Raw genomic sequence first — 26578 nt, 5'->3', positions numbered from 1 at the left:
GGGGTCACGTGGGCGGGGTTTAAACTCACCTCCTCTGGAGGGAGTGAGGAGGGGGTATGGGGGGGAGGGCGCGCGAGACGGCGACGCGCCTAGGGGGTGGGGGCGCAGTGGGGGGAGGTGCACGTTGAAGGCAATAAATGAGGGGGGTGGGGGGTGGGAGTCAGCGGGTTCTGGATTTCGGCTACCGCTAAGAGCCAGCTTTTGCAAACTACCAAGTTCCTTCCACCTTATGCAACCGAGCTACCCACTTCTCCAAGCCGTGCGACACTTAGAGCCATCTCAGCCGCTTTCCTTCCTGTTCCCACTGGGGGCCCCAGAAGAAGGGTTTGCAAGGCCTGGACACACCATCTTTCTCCGCCAGAGGCGGGAGAAAGCGCGCGGCTTGGAGGCACAGGCTGCAGTTGCCAAGGCCAAGGCCAATGCTTAAGTCGGAAAGAGCGGGGAAGCCAGCTTGGCGCAGCCGGACGTGCATCGTTCCAAGCTGCCACTCCGAGGAAGCTTTTCTTGCACCTCACCTGGAAGGCGGTCCACTCGAGGTGGAGTGGGAGTTCGAGGGGGAGACTTGAAGCACAGAGGTTACTTTCGGGTGCAGTGGGGCAGGTAGGAGCTGTCCTTTCAGCACCCGTTGCTCAGCCGCCTCCCCAAATAACAAGCCCCCCGCCAAAGCCTCGGGTAGCGTCCTGAGGTCCCTATATTCCAGGACTTCAGGACCTTGCCATTGAATGATGGAGATCGGCCGCCAGGCCTACCAGCACTCCCCTCCCCCTACACTCCACCCGCTTCAGAGACAGCTAGCTCAGCTGCCCCCAACCCGACTCGGTCACCAAGCCTGGGCGCTGCAAACGCAGCTGGCGAAATCTCTCCTTCCACACTGGCAGGCTGGCTTCCTTTTACATGCGCGAGGGAAAGGAAGGTGGAGGAAAGCGTCCAGGAATTAGGAAACAAGTAGAGAAACAGGTGTTGTGATGGCAAAAGGGCCCTTCCATTGGCTCTTCCCACCCCACACGCCCCAAAGCTAGGGATCCTGGAGATAGCCAGGTGCATCTGAAGGAGGTAGACAATTGCAGCAGCAAAACAAGCTGTTCTTCCGCCGCACTGTTAGTAAACAAGTTTTATATCTAAGAGTTCTTAAGTTTCTATTTGACACCCAGGAGAACGCGATAAATATCCTCAAGTGGGGGCTTGGCTCACAGGTGGGAGGACAGTTAAATAGGTCCATCTAGTTTATTGAGGCAAGGGTTGAAGCTGGTTGGTACAAATTATACCTGTAGAAAACCACACTGAGTTCAAATCAACTACTTGCAGCCCCTGCTCCTGGGCAGCAGAGGCCCCTCAGCCTCTTCTTTTTCACCTCCACAGTGCGCCTGGGGCAGCCTCTCCCCAGCCCACCCAGCGCACCTTCCCGAGAATAGAGGACCTCAGGCCAAAGAGAGATACCGGCCCCCTTAATAACTCCTCTGCTCTACCCCAGTCATATCAAGGGAAACCCAGAACGGAGACAAGGCTCGGTCATACTCACAGAGCAGATTCCGTTTGCTGCCTCCGGCCCCTCACTGCCTTCTTAATTGTAGGGCTCTGCATTATAGTCTCATAATTCATGCCTTCCTAATTAAGGCTGTCAACAATTCCATTGTAAAGCTGGAAAATGTACAGCACCTGCTCCCTGGGAACTCTGTGCCAGGTGTGTGTGGGGGACTTGCCAAAGGGTGCATTGATCTGCTGCTCAATCGCAGTGTCTGGCATTTAAGCCTGATTTTCTTGTGCCAGGTAACTAGCTAGGCAGGAAGGTGGGGAGGAGACTAGAGCATGCTCGGGTCTGCTCGCAAGACCCCACCCCTCCCTTAGAGGGAGGTGCTGGGGAAACAGTTTTCAGAAAGTAAAATGGAAAAACTAGAGTAGCCATTGGTTGGTATTACTGGCTGGTGTTTGCTGCTCTGGGACACCTGAAGCAGAGTTGCTCAGGCAGATAACTCTTCCAAGGCACTAATCCTCTCAGCAGCTCTGCAGTGAGGCCTGGCAGGGAGAGGTAAGGGAAAGGACACAGCCCTTGACTGGACCCTCTTTTTCCTGCTGGGCAGCCCTGGCCCTCACAAGCTGACACTCTGACGTGCTGGGAATAAATTATCTCAGGGCCTACTTAAGGGACCAGGTCAAAAAGCTGGGAGAAGCCTCAAAGACTGAGGAGGTGGGAGGCAGTCAGTTAGAAAGTGCTTCTTTCTGTGTTCTTGGTCCTGATGTGTTTCAGGGAAAGAGGCATGTGCTGGACTAGATTCACCAGGGCCTATAGGCCCTCCTGTTACCCTGGAGCCATAGAGGGGGCCTGTCTCACTGGGGAGTGGAGCCTGGCCCCATGCCCTGCAAGAGGAGGATGAAAGCTTGTGTGGGCTGAGTCGACAATATGTAATTGGATTGTAATCACCCGCCTGGCTTCTGCACCGCTGGGGGCGCTGAGCCTTTCAGTGAGCAATCAGCACTGCATGGTGGGAGGGGGTACAGATTCAATAGCAAATCCCAGGTGGAGAGCAGAAGGGGGGAGGATCAGCAGATGGGCAAATTTTCTGTCTCTCCCTCTCCTTCCTTGCCCAAATGATGCTGGCTGCCTATTAGTTATTTACCAGCAGATTGGAGGTGGAGCCAAATCTTTTGTGAAAGTCACATGGAAGGCTAAGATGGATGGGTAAACGGTGAGGGTTTTGGGGAGACTTCTTCCCTACAATTGTACTGAAGGGTGTGCTGGTGAAAAAAAAAAGTGCATCTGGAAGCACAGGTAGAGATGACAAAGGGGAAAGGAGAGGCAGCAGAAGAGCTGGGGCTCCCTGCTCTCCAAACCTATTGGTGACCAGAGCTGCGTTTAGTGTACTTGTGGGAGACTTTCAACCTCAATCTTCCCAAAGGGGCCATTGTCCCAGGCAAACCAAAGGTATCTACGGACAGCATAAACTGGCCTCTGGGACTCCCCCTGCAAGCAAAGGGAACACAATTCATCATCAGGAGAGAGGTACCCTTCAAGAAAAGAAAGAGAAGTGGGGCCCTGGAGGTAGAGGGCAGGGCAAAGTAGTAGGAGGCCAGCCTCACTCAGGCTGATGCAGTGCCCAGACGTGCCAACCAGTCAGCCCGCTTAAGTTCCAAGGCCTGCAGGAAGCCTTGGACTCTCTCTTCCCGTCTGGCTGAGAGTTTGTGCAAGAGTGTCCGTCGGAGCTGGGCGTCCCCACTGGCCTGGAGCCCCTCTCGCAGCAGCTGCTCTGTCACTGCAGCCTGGTCCCTCTCCAGCTGCTGTCTCTTCCGCTCCTCTGCATACATGTCTCGGGCCTTCTGCTAAAGAAAAGTGGGGATTGGGGATGATCACTGGGTGTGGTTGGAACTGGGATGGAGGAAGTAGGGGGCAGGGTACCGGGCGGGCCAGGTTAAGTGGAACAGTAGGGTGTTTGTACCAGATTTGGAAAGGTTTGGTGCCTAGGTTGTAAAGGGAAGGCAGTGGAAGTTTTGAGTCTATCTTGGTTTGTCTTGTCTGGAAGCATCTGTCTTTCTTGAAATTCTCAGGTTTGCACTTAGAAGGGAACCAGCAAATATGAATTTGACTTCTGGTTCCTCCAACTAGCTTTATGGCTTTGGATAAATCCTCTCCTAACCTCATTTCTTCATCTGTAAAGTGGGGGTTGTGCCTACTTTGAAGAGTGGTTTTAAGGATTAGAGATAATACTGTATATGTAAAACCCTCTTTAGCATATTAGCAGACTCTCAAACAGACAGCAATTTTGTAAGTTACTACTGTCTATTTCGTGCTGCAAGGAAGGTTCTATTTCCTGCCTGGTACACATCTGTGGCGTCATTTCTTTTGGTTTTCCAGGTCACCCTAAGGGTGCCATCCTCTCAACTCTTTAAGCTGTTTTTCAGAGTTGGGCTCCAGTCTTGCCTGCCTTATGGGTACCAGCCTAACTCTTCCAGCAAATACCCCTCTGTGAAAACTGTAAGAAGCAGGTTTAGCACTCAAGCCACTTTACTACTTTCTGCCTAGTAGGCTAGTATTAATGTCCCTAGTCCTAAGTCCACTTTTTCAGTTGGAAAATAAGACCTTGAAGGCTCCATTGAACCCCGCCAGAGCTCCTGGAACTAGCTCTGATGCCAGGTAGGTAATCATACTCCCTGGCAGCACTTCTTATACCCTGTATGTGTCTCCAAACAAATCATAAACTCCTACAGGGCAGAGACTATGGCTTCTCCTCTGGCACTTGGGGTGCCCTGTATACTCAACTGACTGACCATGTGATCCCAGGAGGGTAGGGAGGATGCTTGTGGGGAGAGGAAATCCCTTTGGAGCAGAACCAAGGCCCTGCTCTTCCTCAATGATGCACCTTGCCCCTCCCACTCTAACTGGCGGCAGAGCCACTGCACCAGAGCTCCTCCTGCCAAACCCACTCCATGTGTGAGAGACTGCTTTGCTGTGGACTTGGCATCCTATACCCTGATGATCCTTACCACATAATTGCACCTTATATTACAGCATTTGTGTACGTGTCTCTGTCCTACTCAGCCTGTAAATGCCTGGATGACTCTGTTTATCCTTGAAGGAAAACCTTCCAAGTGCACAAGCACTTGACCCTTGCAACAGAGCTGGGAAGGTACTTCCTGTAGGAGATAGACATGGAGGCTGAGAATAAGAAATTGATTTGCTAAGGTCTCTCAGCAATAAAGACTCACTGAATAAATGAAAATTCTGGAATATTCCCCCTCTAGGCATTCAAGGGTACTCTTTTGTTATGATAATGAGCTTATACATGGAGCTATGAAGACTTAAATGGGCTTAAGAAGTTGCCTCGGTCAGGAGGAACCCCGAGTCCTATGTACAGGACCTTACTGGGGGATATAGAGATGTTCAGGATATAGTCTAAGCAACTCTCATGTTTAAAGGCTGATTAGGACACAGATCTCTATACAGAGTCCCATCATATAAGGTAGAATGTGATAAGTGTCATCATGGAGGCAAGAGAAATAGCCATGCAGCCTAGAGGAGAGAAAAATATGGTTATGAGGGTCAAGGAGCAGTGAAACCTCATGGACAGGCAACATTTGAGCTGGGCTTTCACCAATGGGAAGAAATTGCATAAAGGTGGAGTGTGTATGGAAACGGGGGGAATATCAGGTAGTGGGAATAATGGGCAAAGATACATGAAATTGATTGAAGAGCTTGATCAGGCCAGTGTGATTCCTCCTGCAGCACAAGGGGTCTAGAAGTTCCTGTCCAAAGAACTCTTACCTGTCTAATCCTAATTCTTTTTTCTTTTTTTAAATAAGAGTTTATTTTAGCCAAATTGATGACATACACCAGCAGTAGGATCTTAAATGCTTCAGTCCAAGCCTAATTCTTAATTTGCAAAATGGGGATAACAGTATCTACCTCAATGGGTTCACTATTCTTTTATGAGCACCATTTGTGGGTATGGCTAAATAGGCTATATTCTGGCCAGACAGAAAGGATGGGGGCCACACGGGGGAAATACAGAGCTAGTTAAAGTCACTCCGTGAAGCTAAGGCTTCTTCCAGAAGTGCCAGGCAAGAAGGCTACAGACAAGGCAGAGCCTGGCCCCTATTTGCCAGGAATTGGCAACTCACTGTTAGGATGATGGAGTGAGGGGAGAATCCTAAACACCATCTGCTCTAGCCTCCTCACTTTAGACAAGGACACTTGAGGCAGGAGGCAGGAAGGGACCTGGCCTCAGTCACACAGTGGGTTGAAGTTCCCTTGGTGTCTCCACTAAGGTGACTTCTTGAGAAGGGTTAAGCAAGAAAACTTACATGAAAACACTGAAGTTCTTTAGCAGACCCTCAATATAAGCTGCCACTGTCACACACACACACACACACACACACACACCCACCCATCATTATTATGAATCCTAATCAGATGCAGGTGACTCTGCCTCTTAATGAAACTTTAAGATCTGGTGCTCAATGTTGATACCTTCAGAGAATAATGGTCAACCTCTCTGAGAATCCTTTCCTGAATTTCCATGGTAAAAAGATTAGAGACTTGTAACTTGAATCCCAGTTCTTTCTATTCTAGTTGTGTCCTTAATTAAATAATTTTTTTTCATTTGCACAAGTGGGTCTAATAATACCTACCTCATTGGGTTCTTGGGAACATTAAATGAGATAGTGCATATAAAATATTCACAGTGCCTGACACATGGTAAATATACAGTCAGTAATAGCTACTATTAGTATTAACATGCTTATTAGCAAGTGTCTGGTATATATATAGTAGGTGGTTAATCAATGCTCACCTTTTCTTTCATCCCATCCAGTGAGGCCAGCCCTGAAGCATGCTATGGTTCATCTAGAGCCACACCTGATGAATGTTATGGTTCATCTAGAACCACACCTGATGAATGTTATGGTTCACTTGGAACTAACCTGAAGCATGCTATAGTTCATCTGGAATTGCAGGATGGCTTCACAGAGGTTCCAAAACATGTATTCTGGCCACAGAATGGGCTGGAACACCAGGCAGGAGTGGGAGGTCTGGGAAAGGGCAGGAGGAAGAGAGTTTAGTTTAGTAACATGTTGCTGGAAACATCCCTGGGCAGGGTTCCAAAGAAGGAGCAGGCTGAGCAGGACCCAGAAGCCCACAGATGAGATCACACAGGCATCCTGAGCTGTAGTTGCTGCCACCAGCCCTGATTCACTGACTAATATGGGGCGGGGTCTTCTGAGGGAGTGAGATCACCTGCCTGCAGCAAGGCAAAACTAAAACAAGACTAGACCAACATTTCCACCAGGATTTTTCTAAGAGCCAGATTTAGGGCTATGTAATAACATCTGGATTATGTTATTGGCTCTTGGCCCTTAGAGGTCATCTGGGAGACACACTGTCTGATAAAAGTCAGCAATGAACAAATGGTAGCTGCCATTGTTATTTTTAAGTAGCAGAATGTCTGACAGTGGTTAAGAGCATGGACTCTGGGGCTAGACTGCTTGGCTTTGAATTCCCCTATTCACCATCTATTTAACTTGAGACAAGCTACTTAATCTCTTTGGGCCTCAGTTTCCTCAACTGTAAAACTGGGAAATAAAAATACCTAGTTTTTAAAGTACTGTGAAAATTAAACAAGTTAATATACATAAAGCAGTCAGAGCACAGAGCTGGGTGGACTTTAATAATAACCACTTGTGGGCTCTCTTTAAAGCATACCCACACCCTTCTTCCCTCTCAAGTGTGCATCTTTAGTTTTCCCTCCTAAACTCTTACGGTCCCCATGAGACCTGCAGCCAGGGGAGCAACAGGCAGTGGCAGCTCGTCCTGGGCTCAGCCCTGAACTGTCTCCAAAGCCTCCTCTTCTTTGACTTCCCAGTGAGCTGACAGCAACCCTACTGTGGCTCACTGCTTTCCTATAACTTTTCTAGGGAGCCAAAGCAGAGCACTGCCTGGGCTCTCCCCTGTTGCTTCTTCTACCCTAAACCCTTCCTTTGTTTCACTGTCCCCGGCTTTAATAAATGTGGTTTCGATATAAATAATAATAATAGCCAATGATGTGAGATTCCCTTTGGAACATTCTTGACAGCCACTGCTGGATACCTTTAGGGGCAAGGGAGGGATTCAGTGCCTCAAGGAGGATAACTCTTGTTGCTGGATAGCTTGTCATGCTAAAGCAATGTCACCTTCTCTGGAACTTCTACCATGCTCTCAGGTCTTTTCTCTGGATTAAGTTTGTTTCGTCCTCAAAGTGACAATCTTTCAAATGAAGGCTAGATTAGAGCCGCCTGTTATCTGTTTCCAAGGTTGTAATGACTTGTTCACTTTGACTTTGCAAACAAGCTATACATTTGAAGATAGTAGGGATTATTTCTGACTCAGTCATTGCAATTTTCCCAGGACAAAAGAGGAGCTCAATATATTGCCCAGGGGAAAAAAACAGTCACTATGCTTCCCTTTTCCAGACCACTATCCTTTACTAATTTCTTATAAGACGTGAGTTCCAGATTTCTTGCCATCCAGGTTGGCCTCTTCTGTTAAGTCCTCTAGTTTACCATGTAGTAGTTTCTTAACACTCAGTGCCCAGAAATAAACTTTCCAGATGTGATATGACCAGCAGAACCGTAAGATGCACATTATACTTCTTTCAATATAGCCATATACTGAAAGTATTTTCACTAGCTAAATCTTGTTAGTTTACTTTTAAGACTATGGTCCATTAGAATTTCTAGAACTTTATCATGTGAATTGCTTCCAAGCTGAATCTTTCCCTCCAACCTCTCCTTGAACAAAGACTTGCCCCTGTTGTGTGTACCCAGGGGCCAGGTCAACAGGTGACTTTCAAGCAAAGACGAACTTATTTGACTAGAAGCTTTTGGGGGGACCACTACACTGCGGGAACTGAGCTGAGAGACAATGGCCACTAAGAAAGAGTTTGCATTGTGTTTATATCCCTTGTGGACTGTGCTTATATCGATGCAACCCTTTATTCTGAAGGACAGAGACTAGCAACTGAGAAGCAAGGTTCTAGCCAAGAGGGGCTGGGGTACCTGGCAGGTCACCAGAGCAGATTATACTCAGGAACAAAAGTCAGAAGTCCAGTTCCTTGAACAAGGGCACAGGAGACATTTTCAACACAGACAGATATCCTTGATCTTTTTTTTCCTCTAGGAACTTTAGAGAGCAAGAACCAGACAGGTTCACATAGGCAGGGAGAAATGAGACAGGGACAGCAAATGTTACCAGGCACAGCCCAGAGACACTTCTCTAGATTTTTGGTCCCTTCCCCCACAAGGTTCTCTGGTGCCAGCATAACTGGGAGTGAGGATGAGCCCCTCTGTGGGTGCAATAGCAGTTTTCAGCTGACACAAAACAGAACAGTAGTTCAAAACTACTTACTTGCCAGAGCAGGAAGTCGCTGAGCCTCACCTCCCCGGAAGTCCGTATCAAGATGTCCGGGTTAGGAGAGTGGTAGGTATAGAGGCACTTATCAAGCAGAGACTCGGAGACATCACTAAGGTGGGGAAGAGACAAAGATAAGCACACATCTCTTTTTAGATTATTCCTTACATAAGGCTTCCCAGATTATAGAATACCATCAAATATATGAGTAAATACTACCTGATACACAGAAGGCCCTCAAACAACGTCTGATAAAGTAATTAATGTTTTTAATCCTCTCCACTACACAAGGTATTTCTGTCCTCATTTTACAGACAAGGAAACAGGCTCAGAGAAGATGACTAGTTGGCCAAAAGTCTAAATAGCCACAGGCCTAAAACCAGACAGACCCACTAGACTGTATTGTCCTTCATGTAAAACATCATTTTTTACAATGCCTATACCTTATGACCCTACAATTTGATGAAATACTCTGTGACTATTTTTAATACAGAGAAATCTAAATGCATTGATTGGAAAGATGTATAAACCTAACATTAAATGAGAAAAGTAAGTTTTAGAAAAATTACAGTGTGGAAAATACACTCAAATACACACGTGAATATATGTATACATAAACAAAGAACAAAGTCTATAAAGGCACATACCATACTATCAACAGTAATTACCTTTGGAAGGTTGGATAAGGAAGGAAAGATATGTCTCTTTACTTTATGTACCTTTGTTGTTACTTGAATTTATTGTGAAAAAATTTTTAAACCTTAAATTTAAGTCATATGAACCTTGAAACACTGCAAAAAATCCCCATTACTTAGGATTTGAAAAACAAAACAAAAAAACAAAACAGCAAAATGACCAGGCCTCTTGTGTTTAATTAGAGCTACTTTCCCAGACACTTACAAGGAAAATGGAATAAAGGAGAATGGGGACTGGCATTATTTATCTTAAGTAAAATTTTGTGTCCCTGGAAAGAGAATATTTGCAAGCCTGGTGTCTATTGGTTCCAAGAACACTGTTTACCTTCCCTTCCAAGTACCTAGAGGTAGAATTTGAAATCTCCAAGACTTGCATCTTGTGAAGGCAAAATTTGCATCTCTAGAAGATAAAATTTCTTGGTAGAAACACTGCTCTGGGAATATAGCAGAGAGATCTAGGCTGAGTGTTCAAAACAAGATTCTATATACTTACTAGCTGTGTGCCTTTGGTTAAGTTACTCCATCTCTCAGTCATTTTTTTTGTGCAAACCACACAGGGAGCTTTATTTTCTGTACCATCGCAAGGGAAACAATATTCACTTATGACCAGGCAATCAGAAGGGCTCTGGTTCAGATTTCCCTGATAATCTGACAGTCTGTCTTGGCAACATGGTCTTAATTCTCTAATTAAGAAATGTGAGACTCTCCTGGCTGGTGTGGCTCAGTGGATTGGCTACTGGCCTGCAAACCAGAGTCACCGGTTCAATTCCCAGTCAGGGCACACGCCTGGGTTACGGGCCAGGTCCCCAGTTGAGGGCATGCAAAAGGCAACCGATTGATATGTCTCTCACATATTGATGTTTCTCTCCCTCTTTTTTCCCCCTCCTTTCCTCTCTTTCTAAAAATAAATAAATAAAATCTTTAAAAAAATGTGAGACTCTGTAAAATCAACATCATTTCTCAGCTCTCTTGTCTTTGAAATGGATACATTTATCCTATTATAGATTATTGTGAGGGTCAAACTGAATAAGCTACAGATTTGAGTAACCTTGGGAACTATAAAGTGCTCTATAAAGAAAGAATAAACATTACTTCCAGTCCCACCACTTTGCTGTGTGACTCTGGATACCCACTTTACCTCTTTGAGTTTCAAATGTGCCAGGCAGTAAGCAGAATCCTTATCAAAACAATGGTAACTCGAAGTGGGGGAAGATAAAGCTGACAAAGTGAAAACAGGACATCTGCGCTTTGGCCAACAAAAATCCACCACTAAACAGCCTTAGCTGTCTGCATAAAGACTTTTAAGAAATAATGTCTGTTAAATAGAAGTAAAAGACCAGTTTTACCTATAAAATTAGAATAGCTTATATTTTTAAAAATCTTGGCAAGAATAAGGTGAAATGAACACATCCAGACCCAGATCTTGAGGAAACAATCCAAAAGGTAGACAAGAGTTAAGTCCATAGATTTAATTTTAGCATTATTTATAATAATGAAAAACTGGAAACAACCTGCACAACCAACAAATAGCTGAATGCTTAAGTAAATTAAAGCAAGATATATTCTGCAGCTATTAAAAATAATATGAACAAATTAAAAATATAGGACACATGGAGCCCTGACCAGTGTGGCTCAGCTGATTGGTTGTCATCCCACAAAGCAAAAGGTCGCTGGTTCAATTCCCAGTCAGGGCACATGCCTAGGTTGTGGGTTTGGTCTGTGGCTGGGGTGAGAGGCAACCTAGAGATGTTTCTCTCACATCGATGTTTCTCTCCCTCTCTTTCTCCCTTCCTTCCCCTCTCTCTAAAAATAAATTAAAAATCTTAAAAAAAAATACATAGGACATGGAAGAGCATTCATATTACAACATTAAGTCGACAAGCATGGTTCAGGTTATAAACTGTTCACAATGTGATTTCTTCTGCTATATTTGTCATAATTGGACTTGTATGTAAAAAGATGACTCTGGCTGAACTCCCAATTATGGTTATCACTGATTTTGTCAAGAGTATTTCTGTTTGGGATAATGAAATTGTGCTGGAAATAGTTGTGATGATTATACAACACTGAATATACTTTATGCCACTTAACTGTATGCTTAAAAATTGTTAAACTATGCCCTGGCTGGGTAGCTTAGCTGGTTAGAGTGTCATCCCAATGGATCAAGGGTTGTGGGTTTTATCCCTGGTCAGGGCACATACAAGAATCAGCCAATGAATGCATAAATAAGTGGAACAACAAACTATGTTTCCATCTCTCTCTTTCTTCCTTCTCTTGCTAAAAATCAATTTAAAAGAATTTAAAAACCATTGTTAAAATAGTAAAATGTATGTTATATGTATGTTATCACAATTTTTAAAAGATTTTATTTATTTTTAGAGAGAGGGGAAGGAAGGGAAGGAAAAGGGAGAGAAACCACCAATGTGTGGTTGCCTCTCATGCGCCCCTTCACTGGGGACCTGGCCCGCAACCCAGGCATGTGCCCCGACTGGGAACTGAACCAGCTCGGCCCTTTGGTTCACAGGTATGCACTCAATCCACTGAGCCACACCAGCCAGGTGTTATCACAATTTTTTAAAGTAGAACATCTTCTGGAAGAATATGAGCACATGTAATCATCAAGATAATGGCTCTTTCCTAATAAATTATGTGTTTCAGGAAATGCCCAATCTCAAATAAAATCAGTTTAAAACCTGTAATGGAAATATGGCAATAGCCTCTGGAAGGGAGGCCTGGTAGCAGTGAATATTAACAAGACAGTGAACGGCCTAGCATCGGGAAAAAGGAAGAATAAGAATGTGTTAGTGTGTTCCCAGTATGTTCTGGAAAGGTAGACCCTTTCTAGAAGATACAAAGGATACATGGAAATGTGCCCTGTTATAACAACCCAGTACATTTCTCTAGCATTTAATTTATAAAGAAGATGGTGAAAAGCAGGCTTTGGAGGCAAATAGACCTGAGGTGGAGTCCAGGCTGTTCCATGTTGTTACTAGCATACATTGTTACTTTGGGTAGGTCAAATAACCTTATTAAAACATTAGTTAACAGATCTTATAAAATGGAGCAGATAATAGTCACTACCTTATATGAAAATTAAATGAGAACACGTGTATTAAATGATAAACACTTAGCTTAGTGCCTGCCTCATAAGATCCAATAAATATTAATAACTTTGATTTTTATACTGTTTCTGTTCATTTCAACCACCCTCTATGGCACTCAGTATACCATAGTGAGTACGAGAGCAAGCTTCTGGAGCCAGGCTGAAATCCTGGCCCCAACCTTTGCCAACTATGTGAACTTGAATAAGTTACTTAACTTCCCTGTGTCTCAATATTCTCATCTTTAAAATGGGGATAGAAGCAGTCTAACTCATAGCCTTTAAGGAGTGACTGAAATAACATGTGGAGTACTTGGCAGATGTCTGGCAAAGAGCAATGCTCAGTAAATGTTAACAATTATTAGTATTATTAACACACTTATTTTAAGAGGAAGACAGAGGTCTACAGGGGGGTCAAGTGTCCTGCTCAAGATAACTCAGTGAAAAAGAGTTTATTAACTATCCTATATATCATTACTAAACCTAATCCCTTTCCTATAATTCCAGACTCAAAAAAATATATCTGGAAGAAAGGAAAGTGAGGATTTGGATGGTGGTAATGAGAGAATACAAAAATTACAGCTATTGGAAGAGTAGAGCCTAATTGTAATCAAATCATTGACTCTTTTAAATTGACGGTTATAAATGCAGATTTGTCTAAATTTGAATAATGTGAAGAGCACAGCCTCAGGACCTGATTAGCCCAGTCTGAGCAGAACACCAAGTTTCCAGAGCTTGTGGGTGGAGACATCAGCCTCCTCATGCTGGTGACCCAGCCCAGCCCAACCCTGTCTGCATGACTAACCCCGCACAGGCAAGTTACTAAGCCGTGCAGGGCAGAGAAAATGGATCCGGGAAAACGAGCTGGACATGGCGCAGAAAGATAAAGGTCTGTGCTCTCCTTTCAGGAGCTCTCCCAGGCCTTACCCTCCCCTGTCTTCTCCCCCGGCCCCAGGCACATTACCTTTGCCCTTCTCTCTTCTAAGTTCCAAGGGCCCTTTCTTGCCTCTGCAACTTGTTTCCTGAGCCTACACAGCCCAGCTGGCTCACTTCGACTACATTCTAAATAAACTTTTTGTTCTATCTTTTTAAAAAGATAATCAGTGGTTACTGGGATATGGTATGAGTATAAAGTATGCTGAACTAGGCAGGAGTCAAGATCAGAGTTCTAGTCCTAGGCATGAATGCACATTACATCTGCTTGCTAAATAGCTTTCCTTCTAGCATAAACATTTGTCCCTTACTATTTTTTATATATCCCTTATTATTTTTAATATACAGTTGATGGATTCCACATATAAGTAGACCTGCACGGTTCAAGCCCATGTTGTGCAAGGGTCAACTGTATTTTCAACCCATGGTTAGGAACCCAAGGCTGCAGTGCCGACTGTAGTTATGTATGGATTTTCAACTATGTGGGCGGCAGATGCCCCTAACCCCCACATTGTTCAAGGATCAGCTGTATTATTTCATTCATACCAAAAGACTGTATGAAACATTCATTATAAAGCACAATATTGTAATGAACAATTATGAAATTACCCCGAAGCCAAGAATTAGAAAAGTTACCAATAACTTGTTTCTACTTACACAGCCTTCATCTACTTACATTATTTCATCTTCCTGCCTGGTCCCCACCCTGCCAACTCACTATCTCAGTTTTTCCTCCCGATAGCTAATTTCAATCCACATCCTAATTTACCTCCTTACAGCATTTGACAGTGTTGTTCCCATCAGTGCCCAGGCCCCTCCTGACCCACAACAGCAAATTTTCTGTTTTCTTGGCTTCTGTAATACTGATTGCCTCATTTTCCTCATACCTTTCTGGTTGTTCATTCTTTTTTCCTTGAGGCTCATTCTCCTCGACTCAGACAGTGCAACTTTAGAGTTTCTCAAGCCCTGGCTGGTGTGGCTCATTGCATTGAGTGCAGGCCTGTGAACCAAAAGGTCATTGGCTCAATTTCCAGTCAGGGCACAGGCCAGGGTTGAGGGCCAGTCCAAGAGGCAACCAATTGGATGTTTCTCTTGCACACTGATGTTTTTCTCCCCCTCTTTCTCCTTCTCTTCCCCCCTCTCTGAAAATAAATAAAACCTTAAAAAAAGTTTCTCAGAACCCCATCCTAGGCTGTCTCTTCATCTCTTTGTAGCCTCTCCTTGGCTTCCTCATACCCTCTCTTTGCTTCAGTACCACCTACACAGATGGTCTCCTCTCGACTGTTGACCTGACATCTATGTTCAATATCCATAGCATATCCCACATCAAACCCCTGACCTTAAGGATCCTCAAACTGGATCCTTTCTAAAGGATCCACAGTGAAGGGCACCATCATCCACTGTTTTGTAAGTCAAAACCCCTTAACACATCCTTTTCTCTTGTAGCTCTCGAGGTAGTCTCTTCGATCTATTCCACCACCACCACAATCCAAACTCCCTTCCAGGTATTTTGTACGTGAATGATCATAAGAGCCTTCCAACAGTCTTTCTGCAACCAGTAAGCTGCTCACACTACTGCCTCTTTCCCCAGTTACTGCTTATTCTTCCTTCTTAGATCACTCATCATCTCCTTGGGGGTGCCCTCCCTACCAGATCTATTTCTTTTATTACAAATGCCTTTATAGAATTTATCACCATTATAACATTATGCTAACTTGTATAATCTTGATTAATACCTGTTTCCCTTACCAGAACTCCACAAGGGCAGGAAATATATATTTTTATTCTTACCCCTCTATCCTCTGTGTAGGGCAATGTGCCTGGCCTTTAGCTGGCACTTAAAAGATATTTGTTGAATGAATAAATAATTGACTGAATGAATAAACTATGTGACATGGAAAGATCACCTAGCTGTTGGAAAAGAGAGGGATTCATAAAATAGCCTTAAAATTGTCTCCTTTCCTTATCTAATTCCATTCTCACCAAGCAACTTCTTGATTTTTAATTTCATCTCCCAGGTAAATCAAATTATACCTGAGAAGGGAATCACAAAAATCCCTGGCTCCTAAGATCCTATATAACAGAGGTGAAGGACAAGAACTCTGGAATCAGACAACTTTAGATACAAGTTCCAGCTCTGGCTAGCAGAATGACCTTGAGAAAGTAACTTCAACGCTGAGCTCAATGTTCTCATCTATGAAATGGAGAAAAGACTCTCACACATAAGATTAATGACTTAATAAAATACAAAACATAACAGATTGCCTGGGTTATTTTTACTACTATTACTTTATTATTGCTTTCATTAGTTTACCAGTATTATTACCAAAGGTTACAACAATAATAATATGACAGGAACTAAGTAGACAGAAGGCTTCTAAAATCTCTTCTAGCTCCAATAATTAGGATTCCATTATGTTGCTAAAGATAAATAATTTTCATTTTGAAAAATAACCGAATCTTACATAAAACTGTGACATAGGAGACCTAAAGGATTATACCCCAAACAAACTGCATTTCTGAAAAAATATTTTTTAAAGATTTATTTATTTATTTTTAGAGAGGGAAGAGAGGGAGAGGGAGAGAGAGAGAGAAACATGAATGTGCAGTTGCTGGGGCCATGGCCTGCAACCCTGGCATGTGCCCTGGCTGGCAATCGAACCTGCGATGCTTTGGTTTGCAGCCCACGCTTAATCCACTGAGTTATGCCAGCCAAGGCACAAAAGAGGGCATTTAAAAAAAAGAATATTAGCCCTGGCTGGCGTAGCTCAGTGGATTGAGCGTGGGCTGTGAATCAAAGCATCGCAGGTTCGATTCCCAGCCAGGGCACATGCCAGGGTTGCAGGCCATGGCCCCAGCAACTGCACATTCATGTTTCTCTCTCCCTCTCTCCCTCCCTCCCTCTCTCTCCCCCCGCTTCCCTCTCTAAAAATAAATAAAATCTTGAGAGAAAGGAAGGGAGGGAAAAACAGAGGGAGAGAAACATCGACTGGGTGCCTCTCACATGCACCCAACCAGGGACCTGGCCTATAACCCAGGCATGTGCCCTGACTAGGAATCAAAATGGTGACCTTTTGGTTTGCGGTAGGATGTCCAACCCACTGAGTCACACAAGTCAGGGCCTGAAAAACATTCTTGGGCCAGAAGGGTATCATTTTTATTGAAAACTACAGAGTTGCTACCTGTTACATCATTTTTCTGGGGCTTCTTCATGTGCAGTGAACACAGAGAAATTCAAAAGAAGGTTATAATAAGCCAATCCTAAGCTCTTAAATGTGGGGGATTCCCCATCCTGAAGTTTCCACATGCATGCCTGATTTGACTTCTGACCCAAGAACATGGCTTAGAGATTTCATGGTTTGGTGCATGTCTGTTTTCCCTATCAGTTACCATGCTAAACAACCAGGGATACCTGGGATCCAGCAGGCCCTGCTCCACTCCCCAGGCCATCTCTCTCACAGCATTGCTGATCTCGTGACGGGACGTATATGCAAAACAGACATTCAGGAAACACCTGAGAAGGAAGAACAGAAGAATTTACCAAAGAAGGACACGGACTAAGGATTGGAACCACTGATTCCAGAGCACCCCTTCCCTGGAAGAAAACACACAACAAATGTTAACCACAGACAGCCTGAAAAGTCAGATTTTGAATTTTTTGCATTTCCCAAGTTTTCTTGGAATAACCATGTTACTAGTTTTGTAATAAGTACTAAATGACCCTTATTACCCTTCCAACCCTCTCCCCTTCTACTACCAACCAGCTTTCAGAGGAAAGGAATCCATTGTGATTTTAGCACAAAGGAGAACAGAGAGGAAATCTGATGCAAAATGAATCCATTGCCAAACATACACAGTATTCCAAAGCCACACAAAATGGAGTTTGGATTATTGAACTCTGTTCTCTGCACCTGCATTGCATCCCACGTTCATCTGAACCGTGGTTAAAGAAATGGGACAGAAAAAGAGTTTCTCGAAGGAACTGTCTTCAGAGGCAGGGGTAAGGCCTGTTGCATTCCCACCCCATCCTTTGATGGGGGGTGGTGAGGTACATGAAATGAAGAAGGAAGATGAGAAGCTGTATGTGTTGGGTATACACACATATAACATGGCACTGCAGAACCATCTCTGGTCTGCCCTGAAGATGGAGGAGGAGGTCTCTAAGCATCCAAAACCACCCCCCCCCCCATTGCCTCTGTATCAAATACAGAGCAAGAATGTCTCCCTAAAACTAGCAGGGAATCAAAGGCCGACACAGGTCCCCGAGGGGAAATCTGAACACTTACTGGTTGTAGTTCTTGGTGGCCTGCACAGCTTGTGCAATCAGCTCCTGGAGATCCAAGGGCAACAAGTACAGATCACCCAGGACCCGGATACATACCCCATGCTTCTGCAGTTTCTCCCTGGTTGGGGAAAAGGAGGCAGGGTTGGGACATAGCACCTGCCGAGCTGGAGAGAGCAGGGTGCTCAGATAATACTCAGTTATCAGTGTTTGAGTGCGTTCCTGTGTCAGGCACTGTTCTACCTGTATTATTTCACTGTACCCCTCAACAATTCTGAAAGGAGTTCACCACATTCCCCATTCTACAGTGGGAAACTGAGGCTCGGATAGCTTAGTCAGGCTGGGATTGTCCAAGATCAAACAGACATTAAGTGCTATGTCAAGACTGAAATCCAAGTCTGAGCTCAAAATCCAAACTCATTACTACACATGACACCACCTCATGTGTTCCTATCAGCAAGTTGCATTTTACATACTCCATGCTGTGTTTTTCCCATTGACAGCATGTGAATAAGAATACCTATATTCAGGTCCTAATGCCACCACTTACTAGCTGACTTTGCATAACCACAGCCTCCCTGAGCCCAAGTTTCCCTCACACTGTAGACTAGGGTTACCATCCGCCACACTCGCTGCATTGGTTTGTGTTGAATGAGAAAAAGTATGCAAATGTGCTTATTCTCAGGCATCAGGAGCATGACTTGAGAGAGGTCTATAAAGTAGAAATGGCTTCAAAAGTCCTAGTGAGGAGCCTGGAGCCCTGGGTTCCCAATCTAGCTCTGCCACTAGCTTGCTGTGTGACCATGGGTGAGCCTTTTTCTTTTCACTAGGGTTTAGCTTCCCAACTGATGAAAGTGAACTAGGCCAGTGCTTTTCCAACCTTCTTTTAGACTAAGTACTCTTTCTTCAAATCATCATAAACAGAAGCCCAATATATACAATAGATATATGCAAACCAGCACCCTATACCCCACTTCCTCTGGGTTCTTTGCACCCTGACGCCTAGAACTCTGGGGTTCTACAGCACATTGTTGGAAAACCACCACCAGGGTTTCTTTATTTCTTCTGCTCTGTCTAGGACTTCATAACCTAAGGCTGTCTTTTTCTACTACCTACTGATTACAGCTATCCCAATAGCACCTCTACTGCCAAGCATTTGGTCTGTCAGGAACTGTTAGACGGCCTCCTGACTCTCAGAGTGCAGACTAGCAGATAACAGCTCAGAGATGGAGTCAGAAAGATCCTGTCTGTCTTGACTCTGCCTGTCTGGTACAACAGCTGTGTGTCTCCGGATACACAACTAAACTTTTCAATTTTTGCTTGTTTGTTTGTTTGTTTGTTTGACTTTTCTCCTCTCTGCAATTGGGATGATAATATCTTTCTCACAGGATAATGTGAATATTAAATGAGCATACATGTTAGGTTCAGACCCTGGCACAAACTACTTAAGTACTTTACAAAGGTAAGATTGGTGTGAAGTACAGAAGAATTTGCACACATGGAATATGCCCCCTTGTCTCCATCCCCAGACCCATGAATGTGAACTCTGAGCCACAGGGACTCTGCCGACCCAAACACTGGGAGGACTGTCTGTGGTCCAGAGCCTCGCCAGAAGCCTGGCTACCTCTCCACCACACTGGCCCACACAGGCACAGAAAAGACACAATTGTTCTTGGCCTAGTTCCACTGCAGCTCTAGGTTTTCTGTTCTCTCACCATCCTGGTCCTGGTGTGGGGAGGAGCTGGGCAGAGAATTATTGTAATGAAGACTTTTGGGCAGTCTGGTTGGACAGGGTTCCATACTTTAAGGCAAACAAATTCTATCATTTCTCTTCTGTGTCCCCTTCTGGCTCTACTCCCTAAGTTAAGCCCAAACTTAACAACAGCTAACAGTGGTACTGACTCTTCTCCATAAAGGCCTCTTGTGCATCATCCCATCCCTTCCAAAAAAACATGCAGGAGAATACGGTAACTTTTTAGGGGTGACTGCAGAGCAGAAAAAGACTTTTTCAGTGTTTCTCTCACTCTACTCTCCTGGCCGCAGTTTATTGGTCCTGGTGTGTACATCTGATCTAAGGTGGCTAATGCGCAGATTTAGTTCATTCTGGGCTGTTCTCATGAGGCAGGGAAAGCAGGCCCGCAGAGAGAAGGAAGTAGAACAAGAGGTTCTAATGGATCTCCATCCTGGTTTCAGTTTTGCTTGAGGTTTTTTGTACGTATCCTTGACTTCTGTGAAATACCTCTATATTCTCAGATAAATGCCCCCTTTGGAAACAACAATAGCAACAACAAAGCTAGCTTGTCATATTTGCCACTGTAGAGATCTGACTAACATTAAAAGGATACAAAATTCCTCAAATAAGCCTCAGGTAAGAGAGTTGAGGGTTAGGGTAAGGCTGCAAGTGCTGAAAGAATACAGTCTCCCCTTCTGACAGCATCTTACTGTTCTTCCAGCAAGCGGCTGAATTTCTGCCGGGCCAAATCCATTAGCCCATCTACTTCACTCTTAGAGCGTTTGAAGTTCTCAATGCTGAACGCATACACCGTCACCTCTCGGATGCCCAGGTTCAAGCACCAGCGCAGAGTCTGAGAAGGGAAAAAACAAGAGACTTGGGTACAACGGAGAGTGGGAAGGGAAATAAGAGATGCCTCAGCCCTGACTCAGTGCTGGTAAAGCTAGGATAACACCAGTGCTTCTGTCAGAATAATGAACCAAATATGTACAGAACCACCACTTGAGAAACTGAAAAATGAGAACTTAAGGAGTACTACTATGCTGATGCCACTGTGATCTACCAGAAAGAGCTCTTCACTGAGAGAGTACAAAACCAGGTTCTGGTCCTTGATTCCATCATGCACCCTTTATGTGACCAAAGGCAAATCATTTAACCTCTCTAGGCCTGTCTCTTTATCGATAAAAAGAGATCACAATCCATCCCTCACAAAGTGGCTAAAGAACAATATATAAACACAAGGCATTATCACTCACAGCATAACTTTATTATTCTGGTAGACTGAGAGGTTGATGGGTTATAAGAATGAAATCAATAATTGTACAGCTGTGCAGCATTTGAGCCTGTAGAGGGTGTTCACACACGCTATTGCAACGGATTCTTCAAACAACTTCTTGAGACTGGCATTATTGTTCCGTACCTACTTTATAATAAAACTGAGGCTAAGAGAGTTGAAGAAATGTGTCAAAAGTCTACAATGAATCCATACTATGAAGTTCCAGAATGACAAAAACTAATCTATAGCGATAGCCCTTCAGCTTCGTTTCTTCAGTTATTTGAATGTCTTCTGCCCCTTACCTTTAACCCCCCGGGTTCCTGTCTTAACACTAATCCCTTCACAGATATACATACAAACCAATTCATTGCCACTTTAGGAAAACTGTCAGTGAAAACCTCACACTTGAATAGGCTCAAGGCTACAGACCTTACAGGGAACTACTGGCTGGCACACATGAGTTGGAACCCACCACTGACCTCAGTCAAAACAGATGCCAATAACACAGCTTCAATTTAAAAATATATATATTTTGCTTATTTATTTATTTTTAGAGAGAGGGGGAAAGGAGAGAGAGAAACATCAATCAGTTGCCTCTCGCACGCCCCCAACCAGGGACCTGGTCTGCAACCCAAGCATGTGCCCCAGCTGGGGATCAAACCAATGATCCTTTGGATCGCAGGCTGGTGCTCATTCCACTGAGCCACAGCAGCCAGGGCCATACCTTCAATTTTTTGAGCACTTTCTTTATGCCAGGTCCTGTGCCACATGCTTTTCATCGGGCCATTTTGTTTAATTCTCACATAATCTCCGGAGATAGAGATTATTGCGATCTCTCTTTTACAGATGAAGAAACCAGGGTAAGACAAAGGGAAGCTAAGTAACTGACTGCAGGTCACAGATCCAGGAAGTGGCACAGCAGGGGTTTCAGTGAGTCCTGAGTGACTCCAGAGCTTAAGTTCCTCAGCACCAGGCAAAACTGCCTCTACGTTAGTCACAAAAGAGGAGCCGGGGCCAACAAATCCAAAGACCTCCACGTAGTATTAAAGAGAACCCAACAACCACTTGCTCAAGGTAAAAAATATCCCCACTCTAGCATCAGGCCATGCTCTCATGCCAGAAACCCACAGGCCACACAGTTCTATTCTTCTTAAAGTTAGATTCAGCCCCAGCCGGGTAGCCCCGTTGATTAGGGTGTCGTCCTGATACACCAAGGTTGTGGGTTCAATCTCCAGTCAGGACACTTGCAAGGATCAACCAATAAACACATTAAGTAGAACAACAAACCAATGTTTATCTCTCTCCCCCCAAAATAAATAAAAAAATTTAAATAATAAATAAATAAATAAATAGTTTTACAAGGATTGCCCTAGGTATTCCATTCCTACTGTTAGACTTAATGTTTTCCAGTCTGCAATATACATGAAAAACCATAAAATATTCGGCTGCTCCATCTGTGGAAGAGCCCACTCTCTGTCTCACTGCTTCCTTAATAAACTCTTTCACTTTAAACTGTAAAACAAAAAAAGCAAAAAAAAAAATCCTCATAAAATGTTTATGACCTTTGCTTAGAGTGATGTCTCTGTGTGTATGGCACTTTTCCCAGTTTAAGCACTGAAAGACTTGTGTCCTGACAAACCCTCAGACTCAGCCAAAACAGTAAGGGTAGCCACCTTCCCTTTACTCCAGGAATGTCACTTCTTAGACTCTATAATGTCTAATAACAGTGGAGCAGCTAAACAAATTATATCAAATCTTTATGATGATAAAATGTTCTAGTCATTAAAACATATAGTCAGACAGGCTATATATCAATCTAGAAAAATACTTGACAAAATGTCAAGTAAAAATAAGGTAATTGAAGCTACAGATGTAAAATTTTATAGCGACGGTTCCCATCCATTAAGTCATGTTAGAACATGTTACAAGGTTGGGATGGGGCACAGAAAAAATTTAACTGTTGACTGGTTAAAGGTGGTAAGAGGAGGCAATTTTGTTTTTATTTCTAATATTTTGTAATGAATCACTAGATGATTTAATTTTTAAGACCTATAGCTAGCAAGCAAGCAATAAAGTAAACAGCAATAGCCCCAGCCAGGTGGCTTAGTTGGTTGGAGCACTGTCCCGTACACCAAAAGTTTGCAAGTTTGATTCTCAGTCAAGGGTGCACATGTAGGTTGCAGGTTCAATCCCCAGTTGGGGTGTGTACAGGAGGCAACCGATCAATATTTCTCTCTCACACTGGTATTTCTCTTTCTCTTTTCCTCACTTTTTAAAAATCAATAAGCATATCCTTGGATGAGGATTAATTAAAAAAAAAACAGCTATAAAAAACTCTCAAACCATAGCAAACTCAGGCTTTCTAGCTACCATCCAATTTTCCATGGACAGTTCACCTTGGGTTCTGCCACCCACACCCACCTCAGCCAGTTTGTTGAAGCCCTGCGAGTGGCCCTCCTGCCGCTCCACCTGGCACTTCTTAGCATAGCGACGGTTCCCATCCATTATAAATGCAATGTGTTTGGGTATTGGGCCTGCCTGTGAAGTAAGAAGACAAAAGATGAACACATCACATACTCTCCAAAGATAAAGGGAGACATTACACCCCAAGCTGACAGGCTTCAGCTAGTTGATAAAAGCCCCAAGGAAGGGAATTGGGTATTTTGTGCTTTTAGTTTTATAACTGAGTACTAAGTAACTTTATTTATATGTTTATTAAGCACTTATTCATGTCAAGCACTCTTCTAGTTTTTTTTATACCTCACCTTAGTATCATACAAATCTATAAAGTATATAGTATTATCTTCATTTTATAGGTGAAAAAACTGAGGCTGAGAGGGAAAGTGACTAGCAGAAGTCACATAGCTAAGAGGCAAAGTGGGGGGTCTGAACTAAGGTCTGTGTGTGATCAGAGACTATTTTTAACCATATGTCATTAACCAGCACTTTGGTTTCATTAGTGTCCAACTGGAAGGTCCAGGAAGGAAAATGACAGTGTGGGGGATGGAGAGAGCATCCTCCACATATGAGAGGCATCCACTCTTCAGCAATATCTGATCGCTGACACACAGAAGTGGGGCCTACCCTTGCTGGATCTTGTTATTTTACAAGAGATGCCATATATCAGGATTTTTTTAATAAAAATGTAAATGCCAGAAGCCATTCAAAGCAAACAAAAGACATTATGGGGGCCAAACAAAACTTGTCATCTGGCCTAAAGCAGCCTTTTGTTGTCAACCACAGCAAAACTTCACTCCATGGCCTACTTTCCTCACTGGAGGGGCTCTTCACAGACTGCTTCCCCCGCACCTGTTCATCATTTTCTACTTTTGTTTCCATGTGCAGCCTTTAAAAAAAAATTCCAAAGAAGTCATGTAGCTTGTTCTTCACAACACATGACTGCAGCAGTTGCCTGAGGAGATATTCCCATATCTTGGCCTGCATGAGTAACCTTGGCATTTGTGTTAGTGTGTGAGAGGGTATAAGGCTTACTGACCCATAGAGGCACTGCTACCCACCACTTGACAGACTGTGGCTGAAAAACAAACCCAAGTTCACTGGCTTCAATCTCAAACCTATCACATGCAGAGGATAGAACACTGTCGTGAATCTTAGAGAAAAAGCTGAGTGGAGATTTGGGAAAGCAAGGGAGAGTACAGAAAATAGAGTGACTGTAGTCTTCAAATGGCTAAAGACAACCCCAGTAATAGTAGTAATTAAGAACTGCTAGAGAAGGTCTTAATTCCCCCATCGCTTTCCCGTCCCCCTCGTCATCCCCCCAGGCGTGTTACCTTTATTCTTCTCTCTCCGAAGCTCCAAGGGTGCTTTTGCCTCTGTAACTTGCCTCTGTAACTTGTTTCCTGAGCCCATTTTTTCTACCGCTCACTTCTTCTATCTCTGTGACTTCCTAAATAAACTTTCTCTTATAGTTTGGGAAAGAAAAAAACTCAACTCCTAGACACTAAGCTAAATGCTTTCTATGTATGTTTCTTTCAATCCTCAAAAAGCTACGCAAAGTCACATGGTTAGTAAATGAGAGAACAGGACTTCTGTTCATGTTTGTCCCCAAAGCCCAAACTCAGCCATTATGCTTTACCACACTGAAGGGAGATCAATTAATTAATTTAACTCCAGAGGACAGCACTAGGAATAATACCTCAATATTTCAGGGAAATAAATTTCAGTTCTCCATAAGGAAGACCTAACAGTCTTATGCTGCTCAATGATATTAGGAGGTCCTGGCTTCCTGAAAATGTGAGAGTTGGGACAATAATCTCGCAGGAATATAAAACGTGGAAGTTACCTTGCACTGCTAAATTCCACTCACCATGGTGGATTACTCAATTTGAATAACAGGTTTTGATACAAGATTACCCAACTGACAAGGTCAACTGGTGCTGTGAGCTCACCTTTATGATGTTGGCACAGAACCGCTCCCACAGCGACAACTGTCCTTCCTTGATCCATGACATAGTTCTTGCCCAAGTGGAAGATAAGCTGAGCGATCTTGGATAAACAATAAAGAGAATCAGAAGTCACCAGGGCTTGCAAACAGCTACAGCTGACTTGTAAGGGATTCACCTAGGCTGTGGAGAGTAGCCAGCATTAGAAATCAAAGACACTAGTCTAAACCTCCAATCTCCCACCACCCAGAGTTTATATATAAGCCAATGGGACCTTTGGGGCTGAGGCCTTTCCCTGGCTCCCCTGGCTTGATGGACCTTGCTCTTATCCCCTTTTCTCCCGTATCTGCATTGGCTTTTTCTGAACCTCTAAGTCTGCTTCCAGCCATCTCATACTGCCTACACCCCGATCCTTCCTTCTCCATCTCTCCCCAGGCCGTTTCCCACTCTCTGAGCTCCCAGTTACTGAGTCCTTCAGTTGTCACCTCCGTTACCTCCTACCTCAGTGGTCTCCCAATTATTTATCTCCTCACTTGTCTGTCCCATTGTCCCCTCTGTCATTCCCAGGGTTGTCTCCCCATCCAGTCACCTCTCTCCTCTCGTTGACCGATTGAACAGAAAAGCTGCCGCCTCCGTGCAACTGCTGCTTGGGACGGACGCTTTCCCATGACGTGGCGCTTGGAGATTGCGTCATTCTTCGGCGCCCGGACACGCTCCTCCCGGGCCCTTAATGGGCGTGGCCCTGACCCGAGGTGGAAGACTCGGAAGAGGCGCAAGAGGGTGCCTGACCGCAATTCTTGCTCCCGGGGTCCGGGAGGGAAGTGCGCTCACGTGACCGAGGGGTGGGCGCCTGGCTGGTAGGCAAGTCGTGGGGAAGGCGGGGCCGAGGCCTCCTGGAGGAGTGGAGGTCATTAAACCCGAGGATTGGAAAGCCTTGAGCGGGCTATGCTGCAGGGCAAGAATTCAGGGATAACGTCAAAAACGGAAGGGCGTTTCAGCTGCTGGTGGCGTTTTAGGTCTGCTGCAAATGGCCTAAGGCAGCATCCTGCTCTTGGGAAGGCCGCAGACCTGGGCTTTAGAGCCCTTGTACAGGTCTTAGTGCATTTAATATTTTGGTACGTTCCTAGCCCTAGTTAATCGCACAAAGCACTTGATAGCAACCCATTTGTGCTTATGTAAGGCAGTGAGATTTCAGGATTTGCAGATTTTCAGGACCTACCCAAAGGAAAACCTTTGAAGCTAGAAAGAGCTCTACTCCAAGAATGACTTCTAATATTAAATAACA

General features: G+C 44.2%; 1 protein-coding gene across 4 annotated transcripts; it reads right to left on the bottom strand.

Annotated features, from left to right (window-relative positions):
• Window positions 1-1182: 1182 nt before the first annotated feature.
• Window positions 1183-25985, bottom strand: DHDDS (dehydrodolichyl diphosphate synthase subunit). Of its 4 annotated transcripts, none has more exons than XM_028512103.2 (9): window positions 25883-25985; window positions 25300-25396; window positions 23312-23428; window positions 20325-20467; window positions 17887-18003; window positions 17013-17114; window positions 8870-8984; window positions 6412-6519; window positions 1183-3315 (listed from the first exon to the last, which is right to left on the bottom strand). In XM_028512103.2, the coding sequence occupies exons 2-9, from the start codon at window positions 25360-25362 to the stop codon at window positions 3076-3078; spliced, it is 1005 nt and encodes a 334-aa protein (XP_028367904.1). In that variant the 5' UTR covers window positions 25363-25396; window positions 25883-25985; the 3' UTR covers window positions 1183-3075. The 4 variants fall into 4 exon arrangements, with proteins under 4 accessions (XP_028367904.1, XP_028367905.1, XP_028367902.1 ...); XM_028512104.2 differs by having other exon boundaries at window positions 1183-3312; XM_028512101.2 differs by having other exon boundaries at window positions 25300-25476; window positions 25883-25965.
• Window positions 25986-26578: the final 593 nt, after the last annotated feature.

The sequence above is a fragment of the Phyllostomus discolor genome, chromosome 5 (genome assembly GCF_004126475.2).
Source record: "Phyllostomus discolor isolate MPI-MPIP mPhyDis1 chromosome 5, mPhyDis1.pri.v3, whole genome shotgun sequence".
NCBI classification, from domain to species: Eukaryota; Metazoa; Chordata; class Mammalia; order Chiroptera; family Phyllostomidae; genus Phyllostomus; species Phyllostomus discolor.
Note: the sequence above shows the minus strand (reverse complement) of the source record. Positions and strands in the feature narration are given on the sequence as shown.